The sequence below is a fragment of the Rhinolophus sinicus genome, linkage group LG05 (assembly GCF_036562045.2).
Source record: "Rhinolophus sinicus isolate RSC01 linkage group LG05, ASM3656204v1, whole genome shotgun sequence".
Lineage (NCBI taxonomy): Eukaryota > Metazoa > Chordata > Mammalia > Chiroptera > Rhinolophidae > Rhinolophus > Rhinolophus sinicus.
The window spans coordinates 61,655,759-61,680,359 of record NC_133755.1 but is presented as its reverse complement, the minus strand read 5'-3'; the positions used below and the strand labels follow the sequence as shown (position 1 = coordinate 61,680,359).

The following is a 24,601-nucleotide window of genomic DNA, read 5'->3' as shown; positions in this document are numbered from 1 at the left end:
TGATCTCAAGAGCTTCCCTTATGTCCAGTGTCGGAATAATGGGGCCCTGGACTCAGGGGAAAGGTGGATGCTGAGATGATGGTGTGCCAGCCCTGTGGTACGCTGCTGTGCCAGGTGCGTTCTGGGCCAGAGCCACGCTGGGCAGCAGGTTGGCGGGCAGCCGGTGGGCGGGCTGGATCCAAGCAGGCCCTCTGGATGGGGATAGTATCGGGGGGATGGCACAGGTGACACTGCCACACCTGCCCTTGCCTGATTCGCAGGGCAGATTCTTCATACTGCTGCAGTGCTGGATAGAGACTTCACAGTCCCTGGGCACTGTGGGTATCAGCAGTGGCCTGGAGAGCTGCTAGGGCCAGGTTTTCCTCCTGGGTTGCTTTCTCCACTGCTTTAGTCCATTTCTGCTTGTGCCTTCTGAAGGCTGAGATGACAAGAGGGAACCACAGACATTCAGAGTGCTCCCAAACTCAGCCTGGGCAGCATAACTTTTTGGAATCCGTGTGTTGAGCCAACTTTTAATTATAAGTGGGGATAACCCCAAACTGAAAGCGCTGGAGCTTTAAAATCAAACAGCACCTTTTGTCATGGGAATCGAGGTGAAATTAAAAAATGAGAAATGGAGCTCACCTTTGGAGTAGGAGGAAAATTAAAGTCAAACAGAATAGTTTGTTTGTGTAATGATAAAGCATTGCTAATACGGGCTGTTTATTCACTTGCCAAATCGTTTTTTCATTCCTAATTGGTTGAGAGTGTGTACTATGAGCCAGACCACCTGGGTCCAAGTTGCAATTTATTTAATTTCTCTGTGCTTCTGCCTCATCTGTAAAATGGGGGTAATAACACGCTTACCTAACAGGGTTGTTGGGTGTGGGGGTTGTTGAATGAGGTGCAAAGCACCAAGAACCGGGCCCCACACCTTGCAATCCTCCGGAAATGTTTGCTATTTTTATTATTGTGGTTCCTCTCTGCCGTGGGGACTTGGTGATGGCTGGGAGAGTCAGTGTGGCAGGAAAAGTCTGCAGGCTCTCCCGTCTCTCCTAGTCCTGGTATAATCTATACACGAGTTTGCTGTACTTCCGCACTGGGGCTAATTGGGGCCTTCCCAATGTCGCTTTCATCTGAGTCAGTTGCCCTTTGTCAATCTTGGGGTCATAGACTCTACATTTGGACCCAAGAACATAGTAGAGCCCAGTACCTTTGCCACAAACACCACCCTCGGCCCCCCAGGCTCCCAAAGGTTGCTCCAAGTTCAGTCTTCTTAGAGCCATGGAGTCAGGATAAGGGAGAGGCCTACAGACCTCTCCTGCAGTGTGGAAGTACCTTCATTTCCTTTCTGAGTCTCTGGCTGTTGAGTATTCAGTTGTCAAAATCGCATAGACTCTGGAGCCAAACTTGCCTGGGTTTAGATTCTGCTCTGCTGCTTCTTAGTGTGTGACGTCCTGAACCTATTTTAACTCAGTGTTCCATTTTGAAGTGGAGGTAATAATGATACCTTCTGCTGAATCAGAGGGTGGAGTGCGGCAAGTTCATTAGCCATTTAGGACATTAAAGTGCCATAAATTGGCACATAAAGGGACATTGCGACCCCAGAGGATCATGTCAGTTTTGAGCATCAAAACCTGAAATGAAAGAAGGTGAATCCCAGGACATACCTTTGGCCTTTAAATTATTTAATATGCCAGTGTAAGCTTATCTGGTGATCTTTGCTGCTTTTCATTAAAAAGGAAAGAAATGAAATAAAATTCAGGTGGAGGCTTCCAGCTATGGTGGCTTCTGCAAAGTGGAGGTTTTTGTTGTGCATCCAGAATTATATGTGGGGCAGGGACTCGGGTTTATACAGCTGAGAATGGTCAGGACTGTGAGCACTGGAGTCAGAGGTGGGAGTTTGGGGTTTGCTGTGCAGGCTGTCCCCGCAGCTGTGTGACAGAGGGCAGTGCCCTGAGCCATTCTGGTCCCCAGGTCCTCACCTCTGAAACGCCATTACCCCGTCTGCTTGCCTGGCGGGGCCGTTGGGAGGTCTGATTACAGAAGCTTTCTGGAACTGTACTGGGCTGGACACAGGGAAGGGGGTTGGCAGGGCTATTTCTTTGTTCCGGGGTGTGTGTTCAGGGGTATGTTTGGTGGTCAGGAGAGCTGCCGCCTTTCTGATTCTTTTTCTTACTGCAGGTCATTTAATGGGCAACAACACAGTGCTTGCTGTTTTGCGGCGTGAAGGTTATGAGGTAGAACACGGCTCTGCTGGATGACCCATCAACAAGCAACCTGACTGAGCTTCTGTGCTGGCTGGGGAGCAACTCAGGCTGGGGTAGGAGAGGGAGCCAGAGACCCAGGGAGACTCCTCGTGGCTTGGCTGTGCCTCTGTGTGTGGTCAGTGAGGAGGGTCCCTGCCTCAGGTTGCCTAGAGGCTAATGAGCAAATCTGCACTGGGTCTTCTTACATCTTGAGCGTTACTAATCCTTGAATCAAGAACCAGATAGCCAGAAGAGAGTCTCCCAATGTGTTAGTCTTAGCACCTATGTTATTTGGTTTTGTTGTAGCAGTGGTAACGACAGCCAAAGACACAAGAAACTTATTAACATATTAATATCCATTCTGGTCTTTAAAGAGGGGAGATGAAATGAAGCCGTGCTGGCGTTAGGGGCCTGGGGAGTATCCAGTGACTCCTGCTGTGTCCTACGACTCTTTTCCTTTGCCTCCTAGTGCTGTGGTCCCACCACTCCAGGTCCCAGTTCTGGACTGGCACATCTCTGCTGAGCTGCGGCTCCCTTGCCCTGGGTACTCCCACCACAGCCAGTCGGTGGCTAGCGGTGCCTGCCCATCCCTCTGGACTCCTGTGTTCTGGCTGTTGGTTCTGGCTTTCCAAATGGAGACGCCCCTCCTGGAATGACTGGAGGAGCCAGGCCGAGACCCTGACCCCTTGGACTTGAAAGTTGACCATCCTGTCCTCCATGCTCTGGTCTGGCCTTGACAGACCCAACCCAGGACAAGAGGCTCAGAATTGAGTCTTCTCTTTCCAAGGACTGACTTTGGGTGATCCGACAAGGCTTGGGGTAGGTGTACATAATGAGTTATATGAAAATAATTGTAAATGAATTATGTGCAAATAATTAAATCCGCTTTTTGTTTAGACTTTTCCCCATAATGTGTACCTGTCAGGCAAAGCGCTCTTTTGCTCACACCCTCTAAAGACTGTCACTGCTTCACTCCTGGGTCGCACTGCTGGGCCCCCCCGCATCTTTGGTTCCTGACCCTTTTTTCCTTGCTTCCTGCTGCTCTTCTACCTATTCACTCCCGGTTCTAGATGCAGGGAGTCAGTAGCCATGTGGCCTTTGTTCTGCTCCTGTCTGTTCAAGATCTGGTGAATAGGGTGTTTCCCACACTCTGACAGGTGCTTTCGTTGTGTGCACTGTGTGAGTGTGTCACTGATGTGCCGGAGATTGGGGGACAGGTGGGCTCTGGCAGGTGCTGTGCAAGAAAGTGGTTTGCAAGTGCTCCCCCTGCCTGTCTTGTTATCTATTTATTGCTTATATGTCATGTCTATTCCAAATAATAAAATCTTAGGGGGCATCTCTATATAAAATGAGTAAGAGTGGAACTGCCCCAGTTGAGTCTGAAATTGGGACTTTTAGCCCTGCCCAACTGGTCTGGAACCCCCCTTTCCCCACCCTTACCCTGCTCCCACTGTATTTCCAGTCCAGCGTCTCCCACCTGTTGCAATGTTTCCTTATTCTTCCTGGGCCTCTTAGTAGCTCACAACCCAGAGGGTCTTCCTAGGACTTGGGTGGGGCCAATGTGAGGTAGATGTCTTTGTTTCTAACCTGATTTAGAGTTGGCTTGATTTCCTGGGCTTGCAGCTCTGCGGTTTTCCTTTCTTTTCCAGAGACTTTCTTGTGGGTTTGCTCTCAGTCATTTCCAGGGCCCGAAAGATCTTTGGGGGTCTCATGGAAAGAGTTGTGTGTTGGCACTCAGGGTCCATTTCCACTACCTTTGCTCCCTTCTGCACCCTCTGTATTGCAGGGGTAGGAGAGCGAAACTTTCCCAGATTCCCTTGCTGCTGTGACTGAGATTCTCCTCATGAGATACTTATGCGAGATTGGAGGGCAGAAGGGACAGAGGACCTTTTTCTTCAGTAGTGGTGTCAGTTATGTACGGGTTCCAGCAGACACAAGTTTGTGCAGTGGCCAGGCTCTGCATCCAATTGTTTAACTATCAGCTTCATGAGCCTGGTGTAGTTGTGAGTTGTACGGTTTCCTGCAGCTTTCTGGCCTAGGATTACAGCTGCCGTGATGCATAATGTCAACCTGTTGACTTTTGCAGCTGCAGCTTTCCCAAGGCTTAGCAAGCACCTGTTTCTGCTTGAAACACCAAGAGTAGTTTCTGATTTCTGCACTGAACTCTGAGGAATAGAAGTGGTGCTCCCTGTTTCTCTGCGACTTGAGTCTATTCTTAACTTTGGTAGGTATGGGGATGAACGTGGGGAGGTGGAGGACAAATGGGAGGGTTGAATTACTATGACTGACCCAGTTCTCACTTTCTGTAAGGGGGTGTTATGGCTTTCTCCAGACACTCATGTCCCAGGTGGGAGTTCCCAGTTTCTTGGCTCATGTTATCGCCGAGGAAGCAAACAGACCCCTGTTGGCAGGATTGATACAAAATGGTTTGCCACACTCCATCTTAATACTGGCCCAACTAACCCTGCTTTTGAGGTGGCAGCAGCTCAAATGGACCTGGGTGGCACAGGTTCATCCTGAAGTGGAAGGGGAAAATTCTCTGCACTGGGCAGGACCGACCCTCAAGTTGGTTAAAGCACAGGCTCTTCTAAGGATATAATATAGCCACATAGAGTGGGGGGGCTGGCACCATGGGCCAAGGTCTTATCATGCTCATTTACTCCACCAGTTGTGTGGTCATTACATCCCCCTCCATTGATGAAAGCTCTGAGCCTTAGTGTGGTCTAGAAATGGAAGCACCTGGGGCCATGTGACGCAAGTGTGTACCAGGCCTGTCACATGCGCGTGAAGAGGAAGGAAGCTTGTGTGGACAAGGCAGGCTGAGTTCTGACTACCCGGGGGACCTCCCAGGTTACTAATAGGAAGCTGCCTGGCTCTTACTTGGGGGAGGCGGAGCAGTTGTAAGAGATGGGTGCTGAACCCACTGCTTTCACATCAGAGCTTGAATTGATGACGGAAAGGAAAACTCAAACACTTTATTTTAGGTTATAAGAGAAATAAAAGCCACACTTAATTTCCTTAAATCAGATCAGAAGTAGTACTGTTTTGCTCACACGTAAGTTACGCAGACTCTTTGACCCCCTTCAGGAGAGATCTCTGGCGTATTTTTTTCCAGCACTGAGGTGGCTCCTTTTCACTCACTGAGCTGGCAGAGCAAAGCAGATCCCTTGGCAATCCAGTAATCTTTGGACCGCTTGGAGGGTAAAAGGACGGTCACCACAAAGTTGGTTGAATGACCTAGTTAAGGAAAAAAAGGGTCATTAAAGAATAACTACTTAATACAAAGAGGACAGTACTAGGAGTCAAGACACCTGGGTTTCAGACTTGACTGCCTTCAGAGATGATCGGCAAATAGTCCCCTATGGATTTCAGTTTTTATGTAAAATGAAGATGTTAGAATAAACGCTCCTTAAGGACCTGCCAAGCTAAGACTTTGTATAACCTTATGAACTGTGTTTCAAGTTCTCTGCAGTCTGACTGGGAGCATTGGATTGGGGTTCAGGCCTGAGCTTTTTATGGCCCTTAGAGGGTGGCATCCTTTTATTTGTTCATCCATCCATCCATCCTTTGCTAAGCACAGTTATCAGTATTTTGTCCTCAGCTCTGGGACATCTGAAGTAAGAGGTCATTTTTGCAGTTTCTTCATTCTGGGCCTGTGGGAAGGGCCAGGGCCAGGGTGAGAAGAAGATGGTCCTGCTCTCAAGATGGGAGTTGCTATTTCTGGCATTGTGTTCATAGCAAACCCTATCTGTGTGGAAGCTGGGAAAGGTGGTGTCCCCAGGAGAGAACAGCTATATCTTCCCTCTCCTTACCTTTGTATGCCATTCCCTGTATGGTGTCTTGGCGGTGCTTGAGTGACATTTTATAGTACATACACAGTCTCTCTGTCTATGCAACCATCAGTTTGATTCAGGATTCAAATAAGGTTCAGACCTTGCAACAGTGATGGATCTCTTAAATCTCTCTCAATTGGTAGGTTACCCCTGTTCCTTTTGCCACCCCCTCGTAATGTATTGGTTGAAACAACCAGACTGTCCTGTAAAGTTTCCCAGAGTCTGGGTTTTGCTCACAGCATCCTTGTGGTGATTTTAAATGTTCCTTTATTCTTGTAACGGGGTGGTTAGATCTAGAAGTGTGATCACATTCACACCTTTTTGGCCAGAATACTTCAAAGGTGGTATGTACTTCCATCAGGAAGTACCTTACGTCTGATCGCTTTTCTTTTTGGGGATGTTAGCAGCCATTATTTCATTAGAGTTAATAATTTTAAAATTCAGTGATGATTAAGTCTATAGACTCCACCTGTGATTTAATTTTTGTTTGTAGTATGAGATAAGGATCTAATTGGTATAAAACATTGTCCTAGAACCATTTGTGGAATAATTTCTCTGTTCCCGACAATTTTAAATGCTGCTGCTAGTCTATGTCAAGTTCCCAAATATGCACAGTGTGTTGCTGCCTCTCTGTCTAGTGCATTTGAACTATTTGTGCGTCTTGTGCCGGTGCAACATTATTTTAATTACCACCTTATCTTGGTTCCTTTTGCCAAAAACAGTTCTTGTTGGTACTGTAGCCAATAATAAGACAAATAACTCAATTACAAAAGGGGAAAAGTTTTCAATAGACACTTCATCAGAGAAGATAAATATAAATACGCACAAGAAAAGATGGTTAATGTCATTAGTCATTAGGGAAATGCAAATTAAAACTACAGTGAGATACCACTACCATCTATCTTTCTATCTATTTATTCTCTAAAAGAGTAATCATTATTACCGTGTTTCCCTGAAAATAAGAACTAGCCGGACCATCAGCTCTAATGTGTCTTTTGGAACAAAACTTAATATGAGACCCTGTCTTATTTTAATAGAATATAAGACCAGGTGTAATATAATATAATATAATATAATATAATATAATATAATATAATATAATATAATATAATATGTAGTACAATACAATACAATACCAGGTCTTATATAATATAAGACCGGGTCTTACGTATATTAATTTTTGCTCCAAAAGACACATTAGAGCTGATGGTCTGGCTAGATTTTGGGGGGATGCAGTAAGATGAGAGTATGGAGAACTGGAACTCTCAGCTACTAGTAGGAATGTTAAATGTTAAAGTGGAACCATCAACTACTTTGAAAAACAGTTTGGCAGTTTCTTAAAAAGTTAACCTATCACATGATCCAGTCATTCCATGCTACATATTTATTCAAGATAAATAAAAGCATATGTCCACACAAAAACATGTACATGCCATTATTAATTTTAAAAAATATCTTTTAATATTTTTTTAGATTTGTAATAGGAGTGGGAGATCAAGGCCTATAATAGGAGTGTCTACTTTAGTTCTATTCTGTGTTACCTTTAGAGAACATACTTTAACTGAAGACTTTATTAGAAAAATAAATATCAGTATCTATATTCTCCATTCAAAAGAGAAACATATTTTTAGTTCTTTCTGTGCCCCATCTCCCATATTTCTATGGAAATTTAGTTCCAAATTATTACTAAAATAATTTTTATGGTCAAACTTTTAAAGATTTAATTGTGTGTGTGTGTGTGAAATAGAGGGTCAGTGGTGAGTAATTCAGAGCCTTCACATGTCCACAACTGTCTTTATTACACCTCCTTTTTGGATGATAATTTGGTTATGTTTGCAATTTTGGTTCAAAGTTGTTTTTCCTTAGGACTTTGAAGATGTTTCTCTATTATCTTTTTATATGCACTGTGGATAAGAAAGATGTCTGGTGTCAATCCGATTTTCTGGAATTTTAATTTCAACATGTTAATACATTTTATCTCTTTAAGGATTTTCTTTATCTTAAATAGTCTCAAGTATCACTTTGATATATCTAGGTTTCTTGTTAAAATTTGATTGTTTGTTTGTTTTTTTAAAAAATTATCCCTAACAGGACTTTGTAAAATCTCTTAATCTGAGGACTCAAGTATTTCTTCTTTTTTGGGAAATTATTAGCCATAATTTAAAAACATTACCACTTTTACAATCTCCTTTCTCTTACATTGCCTACTAGATAAATGTTGGAAATTTTGGCTTTTTCCACAATGTCCCATTTTTTAAAAATTGCCTTGTGAAGTATTTGGAGGGATTTCCTCATCTCATTGTCCTTGCTTACCCTTTAGCTGGGTACATTCAGTTCTTCAGCTTATCTGTTGATATGACCTTCTTTCTATCTGGTTCCTTTTTTCACGGCTTCAGGTTTTGCTTCAGGTCTACTCAGCTTTCCCTTTTTGTATCTCAGCTTCAAGTCAACTCAGATTTCCCTTTTTGCAGAATGGCATTCCATTTTATAATTTATTTTTAAATCTCTTTGATGAGTCACAATGGATTTGGTGAGCGATAGAGAGATTTTCATGTCTGCTTGGTCCATCATTTTAAAAATCAGAAGTCACTGCTCAATAAACTCTGTTTTTTACTCATTAGACTAATAGAAGCAAGCCTTAGTTTTAAAATATCAATCTACACTCTGTATTAAAATAAACAGAATTTACAACATTTATAAATTTATATGTTCTAAGTGGCCTCATTTTAAGTCCAGCTAATTGGCACAAGGTCTCCCTTTGCACATTATAGCTTAGTGTTTGGGCTTTGATTGTGGTTTGCACTTGGTCATTATTTGTACCAATGTTAGAACATCCTCACCTGTGGTTGAGAGTGTTCCTGCCCGGGCCCCCGTTTTATAAAGTGGGGAGTGGTAAAGTGTTGGGCTTGGCTCATAATTTTGTTGAGGTTCAAAATGCACCACAGGCAGCACTGGATTCATCTGTCCGGGCAGTGCATCTTCTATCACCATCTCATCATCGTCCCATCGAAAAGCATCCATGAACATGCCGTGAACGAGAACGCCATCCTCAGGAGCGGGCAACTGAAATGCACCCAGAAGTTTAAAGAAGAGAAGAGAAGAGAAGGGCATCAGCAGCTGTGGGCCATGTCCTCCGTCTCACATCCTCCTCACGTAATTCTAAGGACCGCTCTATAGATTGCTGTTACTACTCACACTCTAGAGAGGAGAATACCGAAACTCCGAAAGGTAAAGTCACTTGCTTCGCAGTGTGACACTAAATCTCATACTCCGTCAACATGTCTAATAGAGAATACCCCTGGGAAACCCATTCATGGGCTTCAGACTGTCTGATACCATGATGTTACGACTTTCCCCTTCTCATGGGAAGCAGATGGTATAAGAGGGCTGTGATTTTCATCTGTTCTTTTTGTAGCAAGGTCGTTCAAGGATATGGGTGCCCTTTTAGCAGATAGATTATATATCCTCAGTAATATTTGCAGAGTGCCTATGGAAAGTTCCTTTTTGAAAAAAAGAAATTGTGCTCAATTCTCAGGCACTGTCATGGTTCAGTGCCCATGACCCAAGTGGAGATGTGGTGTGGACTGGGGAGGGTGTAGGGACAGAGGCCTGGTGTCACTGTGAACTTCTGTCCCTCAGAGTCAGTCTGTGTGGCAGAGCGTGCCAGGCACAGAACAGGGCCAGCATCCCGGAAGGCCTCAGTGAGGCCTGTAGTTCTGCCCTCTTGTGGCCTCAAGGACTCCTGACATAGGCCTGAGACACCCTCCTGACTAGAAAGGGTCTCAAAATAATGAAGAGTACATCTCTAAATTGATTTTTCCCTTTTAAATACCGAGGGTGCCAAAAAAGTGTATACACATTTTAAGACGGAAGAAACTGTATTAAAATTGTAATACTCAATATATAGTCACGTTTGACCTCTGCAATGACAAGAGGTGCTCAAAGAGGTTACCATCAACGTCCAGACATTTCTGATTACGGCGAACGACTGCTACATAGATAACATCTCTTACAATGTGTATACACTTTTTGGCACCCTTTGTATATTTTGATGCTAAAACAAAGTTTCTTAAACATGTAAGCCTTTTTATTGTCATTTGAAGATCCAGGCAATTTAGATGCGTGGGGTTATAATATTTCATGGGGCAGGCCGTGAGCACAGGGCCAAGCTGATGTGTGTGTGATTGCTAATCAGGGCAAAGAATAGATTGAGTAGATGGGAGTAGAGTGGACACTGCGAGAATTACCCAGGAGCAATCCCTACTCACTAATACCATGATATTTTAAGGAAAGTTTCGTAAAAGCCACTCACCCCAACCCACTGATCAAGTAGCGAATACTTTATTGGCAAGAGCACTCTGGAGCAAATCTTTGATTTCATGGCGCAGGTAGAAAATTATGAGGCCCACGGTGGGGGGAAGGTGCTTTGAGGCAGGGGCTCCCCTCTCCCATCAATAGCTCAGTGCATCTGAGCTGGGAGGCTCCGATTGGCAGCAGTAGTTTTTCATCCCTGGCTGTATACTGGAATCACCAGGGGAGCTTTAAAAAATAATGATGTCTGATGTAACTGGGGTCATTCTGATGTAATTGGGATGTGGCCTGGGCACTGGGATTTATTAAGAGTGCTGCAGGTGATTTTAACCTGCAGTCAAGGTTGAGAATCACTGATACTCTAGAGCAGTGATTCTCAAACTTCAGTGGGCTAAAAACCCCAGGTAGGACTTGTTAAAAGATACAGATTTCTGGGCCCCAGCCCAGAGTTTCTGATTCAGTAGGTCTGGAATGAGTCCTTGAATTTGCGTTTCTAATAAGTTCCCGGGTAATGGTGATGCTGTGCTCTGCGGACCCTACTTTGAGAGCCTCTGCTCTGGAGAGAGTAAACTATGAGAGTTTGAGTTTAGATGGCGTCCTTAGTGCATTCCGTTTCCGTAATGTAGTTATAGACTGTGGGAAGCTAGTGTATCAGTTCTCCTAGGAGAAAGCTGAATGAATGGCGCAGATAATTCAGCAGCCTATTCAGTAATAATAGTTATTTATTGTGTGTGTACTATGTGTGGGTCATACGACGTCTGCAGTTTTGTTTTCACTGCACTGTATCTCCGAAGGTGGTGGCATCAGCCCCATTTTACAGACCAGAACACTGAGGTGCAGGCATGTTAGTAATTGTTCTAGAATACATGGGTGGCGAAGGGGAGAAACAGAATTTAAATTCAGGCCTGCCCGATTCTGAAACTCTTGCTTTTAACCTCTTGTTGTATTGCCTCCACGAGGAGAAAGTTACTGTTGGTATCTGTGATACTGAGATTTCTAAGAAAAATATACATTTGGTCATTCAGATAACTAAAATGTTTTTCTCATATATAATTGGTCTTCCTCCTTGGTTCTGACTCACAGCTTCCAAAATGGAAATCTCCTAGATGTAGAGAGTGATAATGGTGTCTTTTGTTATGTTAATGAGACAGTTTTTGGAAAGCACCCAAGTAGGTATGGGGGCTGGTTACCAGTGGAGTCAATCCAGTGATTAGAGAGTTTGAACTTTCAGCACCTCCGCAGGAGGGGAGAAGAACTGGGGATTGAGTTCAAGCCCCTACGACCAGTGATTTAATCCATCATGCCTATGTAATAAAGCCTCCATAAAAACACAAAAGGACTGGGTTTGAAGACCTTCAGGTTGGTGAACAGGTGGAGATTTGGGGCGAGGGGCCCACTTGGAGAGCATGGAAGCTCCGTGTCCTTTCCTCACACCTCGCCCTCTGCATCTCTTCCACCTGGCTGTTCCTGAGTTATATCCTTTTATAATAAATCAATAACCTAGTTAAGTAAAAAGTTTCTCTGAGTTCTGTGGGCCACTCTAGCAAATTAATCAAACCCCAGGTGGGGGTTGTGGGAATCTCTGATTTATGTAGCCAGTTGGTCAGAAGCACAGTTGACAACCTGGGCTTGCAACTGGCATTTGAAATGGGGTGAGTGGGGCAGCCTGTAGGGCTGAACCCTAAACCTGTGAGATCTGATGCTATCTCAGGGTAGACAGAGTCAGAACTGAGTTGAAGTGTAGGATGGCCAGCTGGTGTCTGAGAATTGCTTGTTGGTGTAGGAACCCCTCCCCCCACCCCACGTTGAAATTGGGTTCAGAACTGAATTAGTATCTGAATAAATAAAGCATTGCTTTAAAAAATATGTCTACAAATTAGACTAATTTAGGCAGTTCCTCTCTGGTCATTGCTAATTGGGGAGCTTGTGGGATTGTGTCCCATGCTGCCCCTCCTGCTCTTGCATATGGGAGGCAGTAGGGACAGGGGAGGTTGGCGCAGATACTGAATGACAGTGGGACAGAAGCTGCTTTGCTGTAACAGCAGCCAGGGGGACAGTACCTCTATGTCCATGGGCAGTTCTCGCCCAAACTGCACTGTCTTGGCAGCTTCTATCACTGCAGCTTGATCCCGATAGGTAGGAATCATGTTGTACTGGAAACTCAGCTCATCTATAGGCAAATTGTATTTCCGAGCATGATTCTGAAGAGTTCCTATAAATATAAAAAAATCAGAAAAATGGATCCTCCAAATAGGACCACTCCTGCCCAAACGGTCCCGGTCCCGCTTGCCCCAACCAGGCTGCTGTAGCATTAGAGAGCTTCCTCTCCATCTAGAAGACCTAACTATTAACACCTTATTCTGAATTAGTGCATTGAAACAGGAAGTCTGCAGGTGACATTGGGAGGGGCGGACAAATTTTGGTCCTGGTTGGGAAAAGAGAGAAGACTAAGTCTGAAGTACTCCCAGGAGGAAGACAAACAGGGAGTAAGTTTCAGAGCCCAGTCTCCCCAACTTTACAGTCTTGCTCAGCTTGTCTTATATGGGCTGTTTATTAGGGATTCAGAATGAGAAAGATTAAGGGCTTGGCTAAGTAGCATCTAGTAGCCCAGAAGCCCTGGACCCCCTGGGGGTCCCTAGCAGACATCCCTGGAATTCCCTCCTCCCTCGTCCCCGCCCCAGGGTGCTGGAAGAACATCGAGTATTTTTCAGTTAACTATAATTAAAAATAGTTTTTTTTTTTAAAAAGGAGTATTTTTTATTTTTTTATTTTTTGGAGAAGGGGAACAGGACTTTATTGGTGAACAGTGTGTACTTCCAGGACTTTTCCCAAGTCAAGTTGTCCTTTTGATCTTAGTTATGGAGGGCACAGCTCAGCTCCAGGATCAGTTGCCGTTGTTAGTTGCAGGGAGCACAGCCCACCATCCCTTGCGGGAGTCGAGGAATTGAACCGGCAACCTTGTGGTTGAGAGCCCGCGCTCCAACCAATTGAGCCATCTGGCACTGGCCCCTGTGGGAATCGAACCAGCAGCCTTCGGCGTTAGGGGCCAGGATTAGGTTATTGAGGAGCATCTGCTATTGCTGCCATCAGGGCCTTGTTGGACTTCCCTCTATAATCAGTAGCCCCATGGGTAAGCCATTGGTAGCCATGCCATTTTGCCAGATCCTAGAAACCCAGTGTATAACAGATCATGATCTTTTCTGTGGGATTTTTGTAGGGAGAGCACTCGTACCTGTTAGAAATCCTTGAGGAAAGAAGAAACCGGAGATCCAGAAGGACTTAGGCTGTCCTCTTTTGAGCCACAGCTAAAGGAGAAACATTACACCACAATGTACTGCTTTTCTGAGATGGAGTTTGTTATTTAAATCCAAGTCATATTCTGGAGGGCCTCTCGGGAGGCAAAATCTAAACCAGGCCTGAGTTAGTTACCAGCCCCATTCTTACTGCCTGCCCTGTCCCCCTTCCTTACCACCAGCCTGACCACAAACCCAGGCCTGGTTATTACAGAGGGTACAGAAGCGGGAGATGGCAGCAAGGACACACCTGGTAGTTGGGACCCATTTCAGATTGGTTCTGTACCTTACAGTGGGGTCCTAGCAACCAGATTTGCAACCCCAAGGATGGAATTAAATTAAAATGGCATGTTGGGAAGGGCCTTGGGCAAACTACATTATAATCAGCATGAGATGTTTAAAGTTATGCCATTCTGGAAGTTTCTATTTCTTTGGGCTCAGGTGACCCCTCAAGTATTGTCAATGTTTCAGTTAGCTAGGGCTCCCTAAAGACCTTAGGACCAACTGTGTGACTAGATTCATGAAACCCAAAAGAAGAGCGTTTTCTTACATCCACAAATGAGGTCCTCAGAATAAGGTCTTTGACCCATGATCCTAGTGGTTTTAGGGACGGGTAGGCGGTGTTGGACCACAGAGAGGGAACCTGGTTGTTGAGGAAACTGTTATACACTTTTTCCATTTCTTCAGACATCACCACAAGTCCAGCAATGGCTTTGTTGAGTGTTTCTAGGGAAGTCTGAAAGAACAAAAAAGGATTGGTGCCCTTCACAGATAGAATTGTCAAGTGGGAACGACACCCATTCTTGGTGGCAGGTTCTGCCTTGGGCTGAAAGGCCCTCTTACTGGGTTTCATCTTCTCCGCACACTGTCTGCAGGGTCAGATCCTCCAATCTTGCATGCATTTTTACAACATGCGACTGTGGGGTATAAAATCTGGGGATGAGGGGCAGTTCAGGCAGTTAATAGCAGAATCCAATGAAGTGGAAAGAAGAGGAGGAGAAATGTCCCCAGAAGCCTAGAGAAATGGTTTTGAGAAATACCACTGTCTAGCTCTCCTCCAGGCCGAAGGAAGAATGGGCCTGATGGTTAGTGGTTTGGGAACCGTGGAGGAGGGAAGCACCTCATGCCACGGGGGTGCCCATAGCCCCAGGAGTTATCACAGAAAGGGGAGATTCTTAGATGAGACCAATCTTACAGCTGATATCAGCGAGTTTCTTTGTACTGGGAACAGTTGCTTATGGCATGCCCCTTATCCCCCCACCACACACTTCAATAGAAGACAGAGGCCAGCAGCAGCCATGAACATACAGGGGAATAGTTGCCGCCACCTGGCTAAAGCTGAAGGCAGGGCAGATAGATTGGGATGGCCCTCATGAGTTCCAATTTTGTGAAAACTGTCATATATTGGGAAGATACTGTAGGGATATGTCAGAGGCCAAATTTATGTTGATTAAAAACCAAAATAAGGCCTAGGACCACGCGCACGTAGTTCTAGAGACAGGCAATATGTGGACAAGACAAGGCCAGCCATCCTTCATTCCCGCATAAAGTTATTCCCCTCCTCCATTCTCTTTGCAAGAAACAGTGGTAGAAAAAAGAAGAGTTTTAATTAGATTTGCCCTTATGACCCGAGGAACCACTTGCAGCAGAGTACAGCAAGGAGCCCTCAGCCAGAGCCAAAACAGTATGCCGCTTTACATGCTGCAAATGGAAAAAGGTAGCAGAAGAACTACCTAAAATGCAGGGAGAATGCTTTAAGCCAGAGAGATGGAGGGATCAGCAACTAGTGCCTTCTAGGTCTGCTTAAAATAGACAGAGGTCACACTGCAGCCCATTCCCCCAGAGGAGGCAGCTAGCACACAGATGTGTGCAGTGGGAGAAAGTGCATTTTCAACTGCTCTTCCCTGGAAGCCTAAATAACAGGATGGCCTCGTGTCTCCCAGGACCTGTCCTGACTCACAGTTCTGTAACTATCTGGAGGAGAGTGAGCTTGCCAGGATGGCAGCTCTGAGGCCTTGGGCACTGCTGCCTTCCCCTGGCCTTTCTTACCGCCACCACAGTGCTGCCTTGCTGTTTCCTGGGTGAAGGGAAGGAGAGGCGGGGACAGAGCTGGGGCAAGGCAGGACAGGGCAGAGGTCAGGACGAGGAAGACCTCCCTCCAGTGCAGGCCCAGCTCACAGTGCTGGTCACCGCCCTCCCTCCAGTGGGAGTGCTCTGCTGTGACTCGTGATGGCCTTGCAGGCTGCTGCTTCTGGCTCCTCCCCCTTCTACTTCCATGAAGCAAATTCCTCCATTATTAGTGGACATTATTATTTGACCACAAGAAGTGATCATGGGGAGACCTGAGAGGCACATTTATTTGCACACTCACATATTCATAGGAGATTCAGTATGTATCAGGCACTAGGGAAACAGATGACTAATATACCAGGCAGTCCCCTTTGCTTCAAGAAGTTCATCTTCTACTGGGGAAGCCATATTCATGGAGGGGTAATTACAAACACAGTGTGGTAAGTACAGTGATAGACACAGGCGCTGGAAATGATGGAGCCCTGAGGAAGCTCCTAAGTCATCTGGTGGTAGAGGAAAGGGCTGGTGTTGCAGGAAGAATTTATGGAGGAAGTGACATGTAGATTTGTCTATCTTCAAATGGGTGAAAAATCATGAAGTGGAAGAGGCAAGAGATGAGCAGTATCCACGTCCTCCTCTTCTTTTGAACAATAGTACACCCACCCCCTTTAGTTTTAGCTGGGCACCGAGCAATCCCCCCAGAGACTATTAGCCATGCTTGCAGCTGGGGTGTGGCCATGTGACCAAGTTTTGGCTAATGGGATACAAGAAGAAATGACATATACAACTTCTGGATCACATTTTTATGAGGAAATTGCTTTCCCTCAGCTCTTTTCCCCCACTGACTGGCAAAAGAGGACAATTGGAGCAGCGACCTTAGACCCAGAGATGGAAGCTACCTGTTAAGGTCGGAAGAGCCAACCCTCCAGCTATGGTCCCTGGATGAGCTCAGAAAGGAAGATTAACTACCTGCCCTAGTCAGGGCTCCCTGTGGGCAGTTAGCTGAGAGAGAAGTGAATTTCTATTTTGTTATGGACACTGTATTTGGGGGTCTTTATCACAGCAGCTTAATCTGTACCCTGATTCCTTCAGTGTAGAAGGTGATAATCCCTGACCTGGCTGTCTGGCCTGCTGACACTGGTATATACCTACCTGACTGGATGCCATAGTCCCAAGTTGAGGACTTCATTTTATTGAGCTGCCCCCATGTCCCCCTAACCCACAAGTCTAGGTATTGCCAGCCAACCAGCAACATTTGGATATGGATACTTTATTTTCCTAACAGGGGACAGATCGTCTTTGGCTTTAAAAGATTTACCCCATGTGTTCCCCCCCAATCTTGTCATTGAGCCTTGACTCTCTGCCAGGTATTTGGTTCCCTGCTTAGTGCTAAAACTTTTCCTATTAATGCTCAGTATTTGGTCTCTAATATTTTTTGTGCTTCCCTTAGCAAAGTTGTGCACAGAGAAACCAGGAAGGTATTTAGCCATCATTATAAATTCAAGGCCATCTAGAAAGAAAGTATTCCAGAGCATAAAGCAAAGGACCAAATAGCTGTTCTCGAGCTTTAGGTGCAGTGAAGTCATCTGGGGAAGTTTATTTAAAATTCAGATTCCCAGGAATTCATCCAGAAATACCCCCTCAAGTCTGGAGTGGGATCAGGAGTCTGCATTTTGGACATGCAGCACAGCGGATTCTAATGCAGGCCTTTTGTGGCCCACACTTGGAGAGACTCTGGCTTTCACAGTCTTCATAAAGACTGTGTTATTAAATGCAAACTAGACATCAGGAACAAGGACTGACTCTCTGTTGAATGCTTAGATCTCTGATCAATTTCTAGTCTGTCAATGGTAATTCTAAGCGTGTAAGTTAGGATAATGAAGAGACCAAAGATTTGTACTGTCCCATATTCACGAAGCCATTGTTAGAGGGAACACGGGCTTGTTAGGGGAGGGTAATTTCAATTTTAAACAAGTTGGATTTTCAGAGTTAGCATATTCAAACGGAAATGTTGAAGTGATGGGAATGAAAAACTCTTAGCACCCTCATGTTATCATATAATTCTCTACACAGCTTTGATAACCCATAGCAGTGTTGGCAGTGAGTACTCATACATGTATTAACTTCAGCAGATTGTTAAACCGGTCCACTTCTTGTCCAAGAACAGTAGTCAAGGAGTTAAGGCGTCCTTGAGGATCCTTGATGAAAAGGCTCTCAGAAGCAGTCTCCATTTCTAGTATTTCTGAAACACACAGAACCAATTCCTCAGATTACTTATCATTGATTTCTGTCTTCATAACATTGCTGTTGTAATTCTCTTTTTTAAACCTTTCTTAAAGCCAACCTCTGTGCCTGGGCCTAGGCTGAATGGGAGTCAGGCCATGCAGAAGTCAGTGGCAAATGCTAGCAGGACAAATGTACCCAGTAGACAAGGGACATCCCTGAACCAGAGGTGCCAGGGGCCCTGAGTCTTCTCTGCTATGCAGGTACATAAGCCTCACTCTTCCCTGCACGCCTGCATTGTATCTGGGAGAGGAGGAGTTGGGAATGGAGACTGAGAGATGAGAATTAGCATTTATCCAAAGTTACTGAGCATAATTCCAAGGGACCAACTGGATTATGAAACAACCCCATGGTTCAAGCTAGATTGAAAATTTTGTTCTTTTTCCCTACAGTCCAGCAAATGGAGGCTCATATAAGCTATAAAAAAATGAAGAAACTGCATTTCTTTGCATAGCTGAGTAAAGTGAGAGTAAATGAGTGGCTCTGAAATACATACTCCAAAATCCTTCTTAACCTCTCACATTTGGCTGCTATAGAAAAATCACACAGCAGCGTGGTTAGTCCAATCTTTCGGGTCCACAGTGCTGTGGTTACATGTCCTTGGTCTTCTTCTGTCGTTCCCCTCAGGTGCTATTCCAAACCCCCTGTTTTCTTGTTGAGCCAGTTGCATCCCTGTCCCCTGAGTCTCAGCAGATAGCTTCGCTTATCATTTCACAGCAAACTATAAGCTTTATGAAGCTTGGAGAGAAACCGCTTAGGTGTCAATGGAACTCTATGAGACAAATGTACCATCTCTCCATCCATCCACCCATTTATCTTCATCCCTTTTCCACTCAGTCCACCATCTTAGATTTATTAAAAATTGCTTTCTAAATTAACTGACTTAGTTTGCTTCAACATCCTCAGAACTCTACTCTAGAAGAGATTCTTTTGAGGCCTGTTTTAGGAGGCAGATAACTGGCTTCTGAGGTAACACAGCCCTCCCTCTTTTCTCTGGGGGCCTTAAAGAATATTGGCAAAACTCAGTCTGTGATATTGTGATATAATTAGAAATTTAAATTTTGGTCTTTGTCCCCAGCTCCTGGCCAGAACTCCTAAAACCATTGTAATTTCCTAAGTGATAAGAGCGATAGGAACATCATTTTTTATAATATTTGGTTTTTGACCCTGACTCTTGAAATAGCTCTTGGGTGGTAAAGGTAAAAGGAACATCTTTTTATTTTATTTTATTAAATTTATTGGGGTGACCATTGTTAGTAAAATTACATAGATTTCAGGTGTACAATTCTGTATTACATCATCTATAAATCCCATTGTGTGTTCACCACCCAGAGTCAGTTCTCCTTCCATCACCATATATTTGATCCCCTTTACCCTCATCTCCCACCCCCCACCCCCCACCCCCCTTACCCTCTGGTAACCACTAAACTATTGTCTGTGTCTATGAGTTTCTGTTTCTCATTTGTTTGTCTTGTTCTTTTGTTGTTTTTGGTTTATATACCACATATCAGTGAAATCACATGGTTCTCTGCTTTTTCTGTCTGACTTATTTCGCTCAGCATTACACTCTCAAGATCCATCCATGTTGTCACAAATGAGGAACATCTTTTATTATTCATAACGAGCCCCTTTCAACCACATCTGAGTTTATGTTAATGAATTGACCTTTGGAAAGCCCATAAGCATGGCAGGGGTTGGTTTCAGCAGAACCAACCATGTGATTAGAGGATTGGAACTTTCAGCTTCACTTTCTGACCTTCTCGGAGAGGAGGGGGCTGGAGGTTGGGTTAATCACCAAAGGCCAATGATTCAATCAGCCATGCCTATGTAATAAAGCCTCCATAAAACTGTAACTGAAGGTGTCTGGAGAGCTTCTGGTTGGTGAATGCATCCATGTGTCGGTGGGGGGTGGGGGCGGGGTACAGCCTTACTCCATGGGGACAGAAACTCTTGGACTCAGGAATCGTCTGGACTTTGTCCTGTGGACATCTTCACCTGGCTGTTTATCTTTATCCTTTATGATACCTTTTAAAGTAAACTGGTAAATTTAAACGAACTTTCCTTGAGTTCTGTGAGCTAGTCTAGAAAATTACTGAACCTAAGAAGGGAGTTTGGGAACTCTCGATTTATAGCTGATTGGTCAGAATTACAGGTCACAACCTGGGACTTGGAATTGGCATCTCCAGTGGGAGACAGTCTTGTGGGACTGAGCCTTTAATCTGTAGGGTCTGTGCTAACTCTGGATAGTTAGTGTCATAATTGGACACCAGTTGGTGTCCACAGAGTTGGAGAACTACCATGTTTCCCCGAAAATAAGACATAGCTGGACAATCAGCTCTAATGCGTCTTTTGGAGCAAAAATTAATACAAGATCTGGTCTTATTTTACTATAATATAAGACCAGGTCTTATACAATATACTATAAGGCCAGATCTAATAATATAATATATCATATAATAGTGGGTCTTATATTAATTTTTATAAGACGCATTAGAGCTGATTGTATGGCTAGGTCTTATTTTTGGGGAAGCACGGTATTTAATGTGAGAGAAAGAACCATACATTTGGTGTCGGAATTATTGTGAGTAGAGAGAGAAACACAGTTTACTTTTACAGGTAACTTGTTTTTCTGTCTCAATTTTCTTTTTCCTATAATTGTATCTCTTCCAACCATGAACAATAGATTAAATCTACAGTCATTCTAAGAAAAGTGTAAAAGTGGATCTCTGTGATCATTCAGGAAGATTCTTTAACTCACCAGAAAACAAAGTGAAATTCATTTAGCTATTTCTCTTGAATGGAGAAAAAATGATATATTTGAGAGCAGGGCTGTCTAATAGAGTATTTTATGATAACGGAAATGTCTTTTAATCTGCATTATCAATATGGGAGCACTTGAAATGTGGATAATGTAACAGAGAAAATGAATTTTAAGTTTTATTTAATTTAAATTTAAGTAGCTACATGTAGCTAGTGGCTACCCTCTTGGATGGCACAGATCTAGAGATATTAGGAAACACAGGAAAAAAATCTGGTTAAAGTTACATTGGGCTAAAAACCAACTTGCTCCTTATGCTTCTGGCAGTTGAGATGTCAAGGTGCTGTAGGCTACTAGTCTATGAATGGAGAGTGCCACATCAGAAAAGCTCTCTATATAAAGAAAAGTCTACATAATAAGCAGATTTGGACACCTGTTATACGCAGCTCTCTGAGATTATTCCTAAAAGTCCCATTATGTACAGATGCTGGGAATTATTTATTACCTGGAACTCTGGTCCGGACAGAAGCAACAAGTTCTTGGACAATTTCATCATTGCTTTTTCCCTCTCCACCAGAAGATGACCTTGGCTGAACCTCAAGTATCGTATTGATTAAAGTGTTGGTCTCTTTGTACTGTAATGGAAGGAAGAGGCAGAACAGTGAAGACTCAAATTCTCAAAATATAATTTTGCAACACATATGGTTTACTTACAGAAATAATGGCAGTTATCAAAAACAAGGAATTTTTATTTTTTATGTTGAAGAAAGAGTTGGTAAATTGTGCTCATTGGAAATATACAGTACATAGTTGTCAGTGTTATATTTCAAAAATTTTTGGTTGAACAACAATGTGAATATACTTAATGCCACTGAAGTGTGTAATTAAAATGTCTAAAATAAATTTTAAGTTATATGTACTTTTACCACAATAAAAAAGTGGTTAAAATTTTTTGCTAATCATTTAAAAGGCAGTTATGAAAGTGAGGAAGAAATAATGAGAATTGAATTTTAGAATGCACTTTTATTTAAATAGCATTTGCTCAGTTAGAAAAGTATTATGGCTTATTATAGAAAACTCAGAAAACACAGAAAAGTATAAAGAAAAAATGTTCATGATCCTGCTTTCCAGAGATATTTATAACTTTGGTTTAACCTCCCCTTCCCCACATCTTGGTCATTTTCTCTATATGTGTACATATAGTTAAAAAAAATTAAGTCCATACACTTTATGTAGTATTCATTTTTAAAAAATTTCATGAACATTTTCTCATATCTCTGAAAAATCTTCATGAACCATGATTTAAGTGACTTTATGATACTCAGTTGTATGACTGCATCAGTTGTTTAATTTTCTTTTTGGACATTTCCAGTTTTTAGATTTTATAGAACTCCGAATATAATATCTGTATATGAATTTTATCCACTATCTTATAAGTTCTTTAAATGACATTTTACCAAAGGAATTTTTCAAACTGTATTTACTGCATTGATTTATGAAAACATTGTATCAATTTGCACGCACAATAATGGTGTATGAGAGGACTTATCTTTCTATGTCTTTGCAAGGATTGTATCATTGCATAAAAAATCTTTTCCAATTTAATAGGTTAAAAAGTAGTTTCTGGTCAGGATGGTGGAGATGGTAGACAATGTGCTCGTTTACTCCTAAGACCACATCAAAATTACAACTAAACTCTAGAAAAACCATCACTGAGAATTACCTGAAGTCTAGCTGAACTGAAGCCCTACAGCAACGGACATACAAAGGCACCTTGAGACTGGTAGGAGGGGTGGAGACACTGAACGGGTTGGCCCCATACCCACATTTGGTGGTTAAAAATTGGGAGGAATATCTCGGCTGCAGAGGTCCCCTCTGAGGAGTGACGGTTCCCAGCCCTACATCAGGATCTCTAGCACAGGGTTCCAGTGCTAGAAAGAGAAGTCCCTACAACCTCTGGCTGTGAAAACCAAGTGTTCCTCCTAAAGGGCCCATGCACTGACTTACTTGCTGATGAACTCACTAGCTCTGAGCTTCAGTGCTTGGGCAGCACCTTGAAAGTTGCCAGGGACATACAGGGAGGAACTGACTTGTCTGGCTTCAGAGCAAGGGCTAAAGGGGCAGCTTTCTCCCAGACAGAACTGCTGGCAGAAGTCATTGTTCCTTTGTTGGGCCCTCCCCCCGACTCAGCCTGCACACACAGGCCAGGCACCATATCTGAGTCTCCATCAACCTGGCTAACATTGTTTGCCAGGCCTGGTGATTCCCTGAGACCCCATCCAATTTGTAGGTCTACCCAAGCTGCTTCCAGTGGCTTTTCCATACAAATGGCCTATCTTGGCTCATGCTGCAGAGTTTCCTAAAAATCTCTCAAAGGCTCACAAAACCCAAACCTTGGCATGCCCTATACCTCTTGTTAAGCATCCCTAAGTCCCGCACTAGAGGCAGCTTGCCTCCGTTCACAGCTTAGTCTCTCCCAGGTACCTCCAAGCCCAGTATAAGGGGCAATCATCTGCAGATCACTTTGTAGCTCATATCAAGTGACCCTGGCCAGGGCACAGGCAGCAGCTGACCTTGGCCAGCACCAGATCACCTCCCAAGAGGCCCCAGAACCAACACACCCTGTGGTCAGCTTCAGACCACACCAGAGTACCACCCAACCACCTCCACAAATGACAAACCCAAAGGGCAGACTTGGAAGGCACCAGAGCTGTGCTAAAGCAAACTCTGATCTGTAGGGTCAGCCCCTACACCACACTCCTCCACTGTAGTCATGGCCAGTCCTCACAACCAATCAGTCTGAGGGTCAATCCCTCCCACTGATATGTCAACAGCAACCAAGGCTCAACTACAAAAGGAGGGAACACAGCCCATACAAAGGACAAACCTGAAGCACCCAGCTCAGGTAACCAGGGAGACTACACCACTTGGTCGCTTGAGACACTTACTACATAAGGCCACTCTACTAAAACTGGGAGACATAGCAGCTCTACCTAATACATAGAAGCAAACACAGGGAGGCAGTCAAAATGAGGAGACAAAGAAACATGTCCCAAATAAAATAAAAAAACACACAGAACAATGCTCCAGAAAAAGAACTAAACAAAATGGAGACAAGCAATCTACCAGATGCAGAGTTCCAAACACTGGTTATAAGGATGCTCAATGATCTCAGTGGGAACTTTAACAAAGAGATAGGAAAAATAAAAATGAAGATAGAAAACATGAAAAAAAAACACCCAGTCAGAAATGAAGAATACAATAACTGAAGCGATCAACTTAATAACTCAGGGATCAATAGTAGATTGGATGAAGCAGTGGATCGTATCAGTGATTTGGAAGATAAGGTAGCAGAAAACACCCAGTCAGAACAGAAAAAAGAATCCGAAAAAAATGAGGATAGTTTAAAGGGTCTCTGGGACAACATCAAGCATATCAACATTTGCATCATAGGGGTACCAAAAGGAGAGGAAAGAGAGCAAGGAATTCAAAACCTACTTAAAGAAATAATGATGGGAAACTTCCCTAACCTTGTGAATAAAATAGACATACAAGCCCAGGAAGGACAAAGAGTCCCAAACAAGATGAACCCAAAGAGGCCCACACCAAGAACCATCATAATTGAAATACCAAAGGTTAAAGACAAAGAGATAATCTGAAAAGCAGCAAGAGAAAAGCAGTTAGGTACCTACAAGGGAGCCCCCATGAGACTGTCAGCTGATTTCTCAACAGAAACTTTGCAAGTCAGAAGAGATTGGCACGAAATAGTCAAAATGATGAAAGGCAAGGACCTGCAACCAAGATTACTCTACCCAGCACAGCTAT

General features: G+C 43.7%; 2 protein-coding genes across 3 annotated transcripts in view; one reads left to right on the top strand and one right to left on the bottom strand.

Annotated features, from left to right (window-relative positions):
* TRABD2A (TraB domain containing 2A) overlaps window positions 1-9,135 on the top strand; it is a 66,125-nt gene extending 56,990 nt beyond the window's left edge. The window contains 5 exon segments of the mRNA XM_074333914.1: window positions 2,164-2,254; window positions 2,535-2,592; window positions 2,636-3,047; window positions 4,315-4,452; window positions 9,007-9,135. Coding sequence (XP_074190015.1) covers window positions 2,164-2,254; window positions 2,535-2,592; window positions 2,636-2,884 — 398 coding nt within the window. The 3' untranslated portion in view covers window positions 2,885-3,047; window positions 4,315-4,452; window positions 9,007-9,135.
* Window positions 5,184-24,601, bottom strand: part of DNAH6 (dynein axonemal heavy chain 6) — a 248,852-nt gene continuing 229,434 nt past the window's right edge. For both annotated transcript variants that reach the window (XM_019756389.2, XM_074332256.1), the window contains 7 exons: window positions 21,282-21,411; window positions 17,850-17,977; window positions 14,216-14,401; window positions 13,605-13,677; window positions 12,433-12,584; window positions 8,902-9,124; window positions 5,184-5,465 (listed from right to left, as the gene is read on the bottom strand). In XM_019756389.2, the coding sequence (XP_019611948.2) occupies window positions 5,362-5,465; window positions 8,902-9,124; window positions 12,433-12,584; window positions 13,605-13,677; window positions 14,216-14,401; window positions 17,850-17,977; window positions 21,282-21,411 (996 nt within the window). In that variant the 3' untranslated portion in view covers window positions 5,184-5,361. The remainder of the gene's footprint in view (window positions 5,466-8,901; window positions 9,125-12,432; window positions 12,585-13,604; window positions 13,678-14,215; window positions 14,402-17,849; window positions 17,978-21,281; window positions 21,412-24,601) is intronic.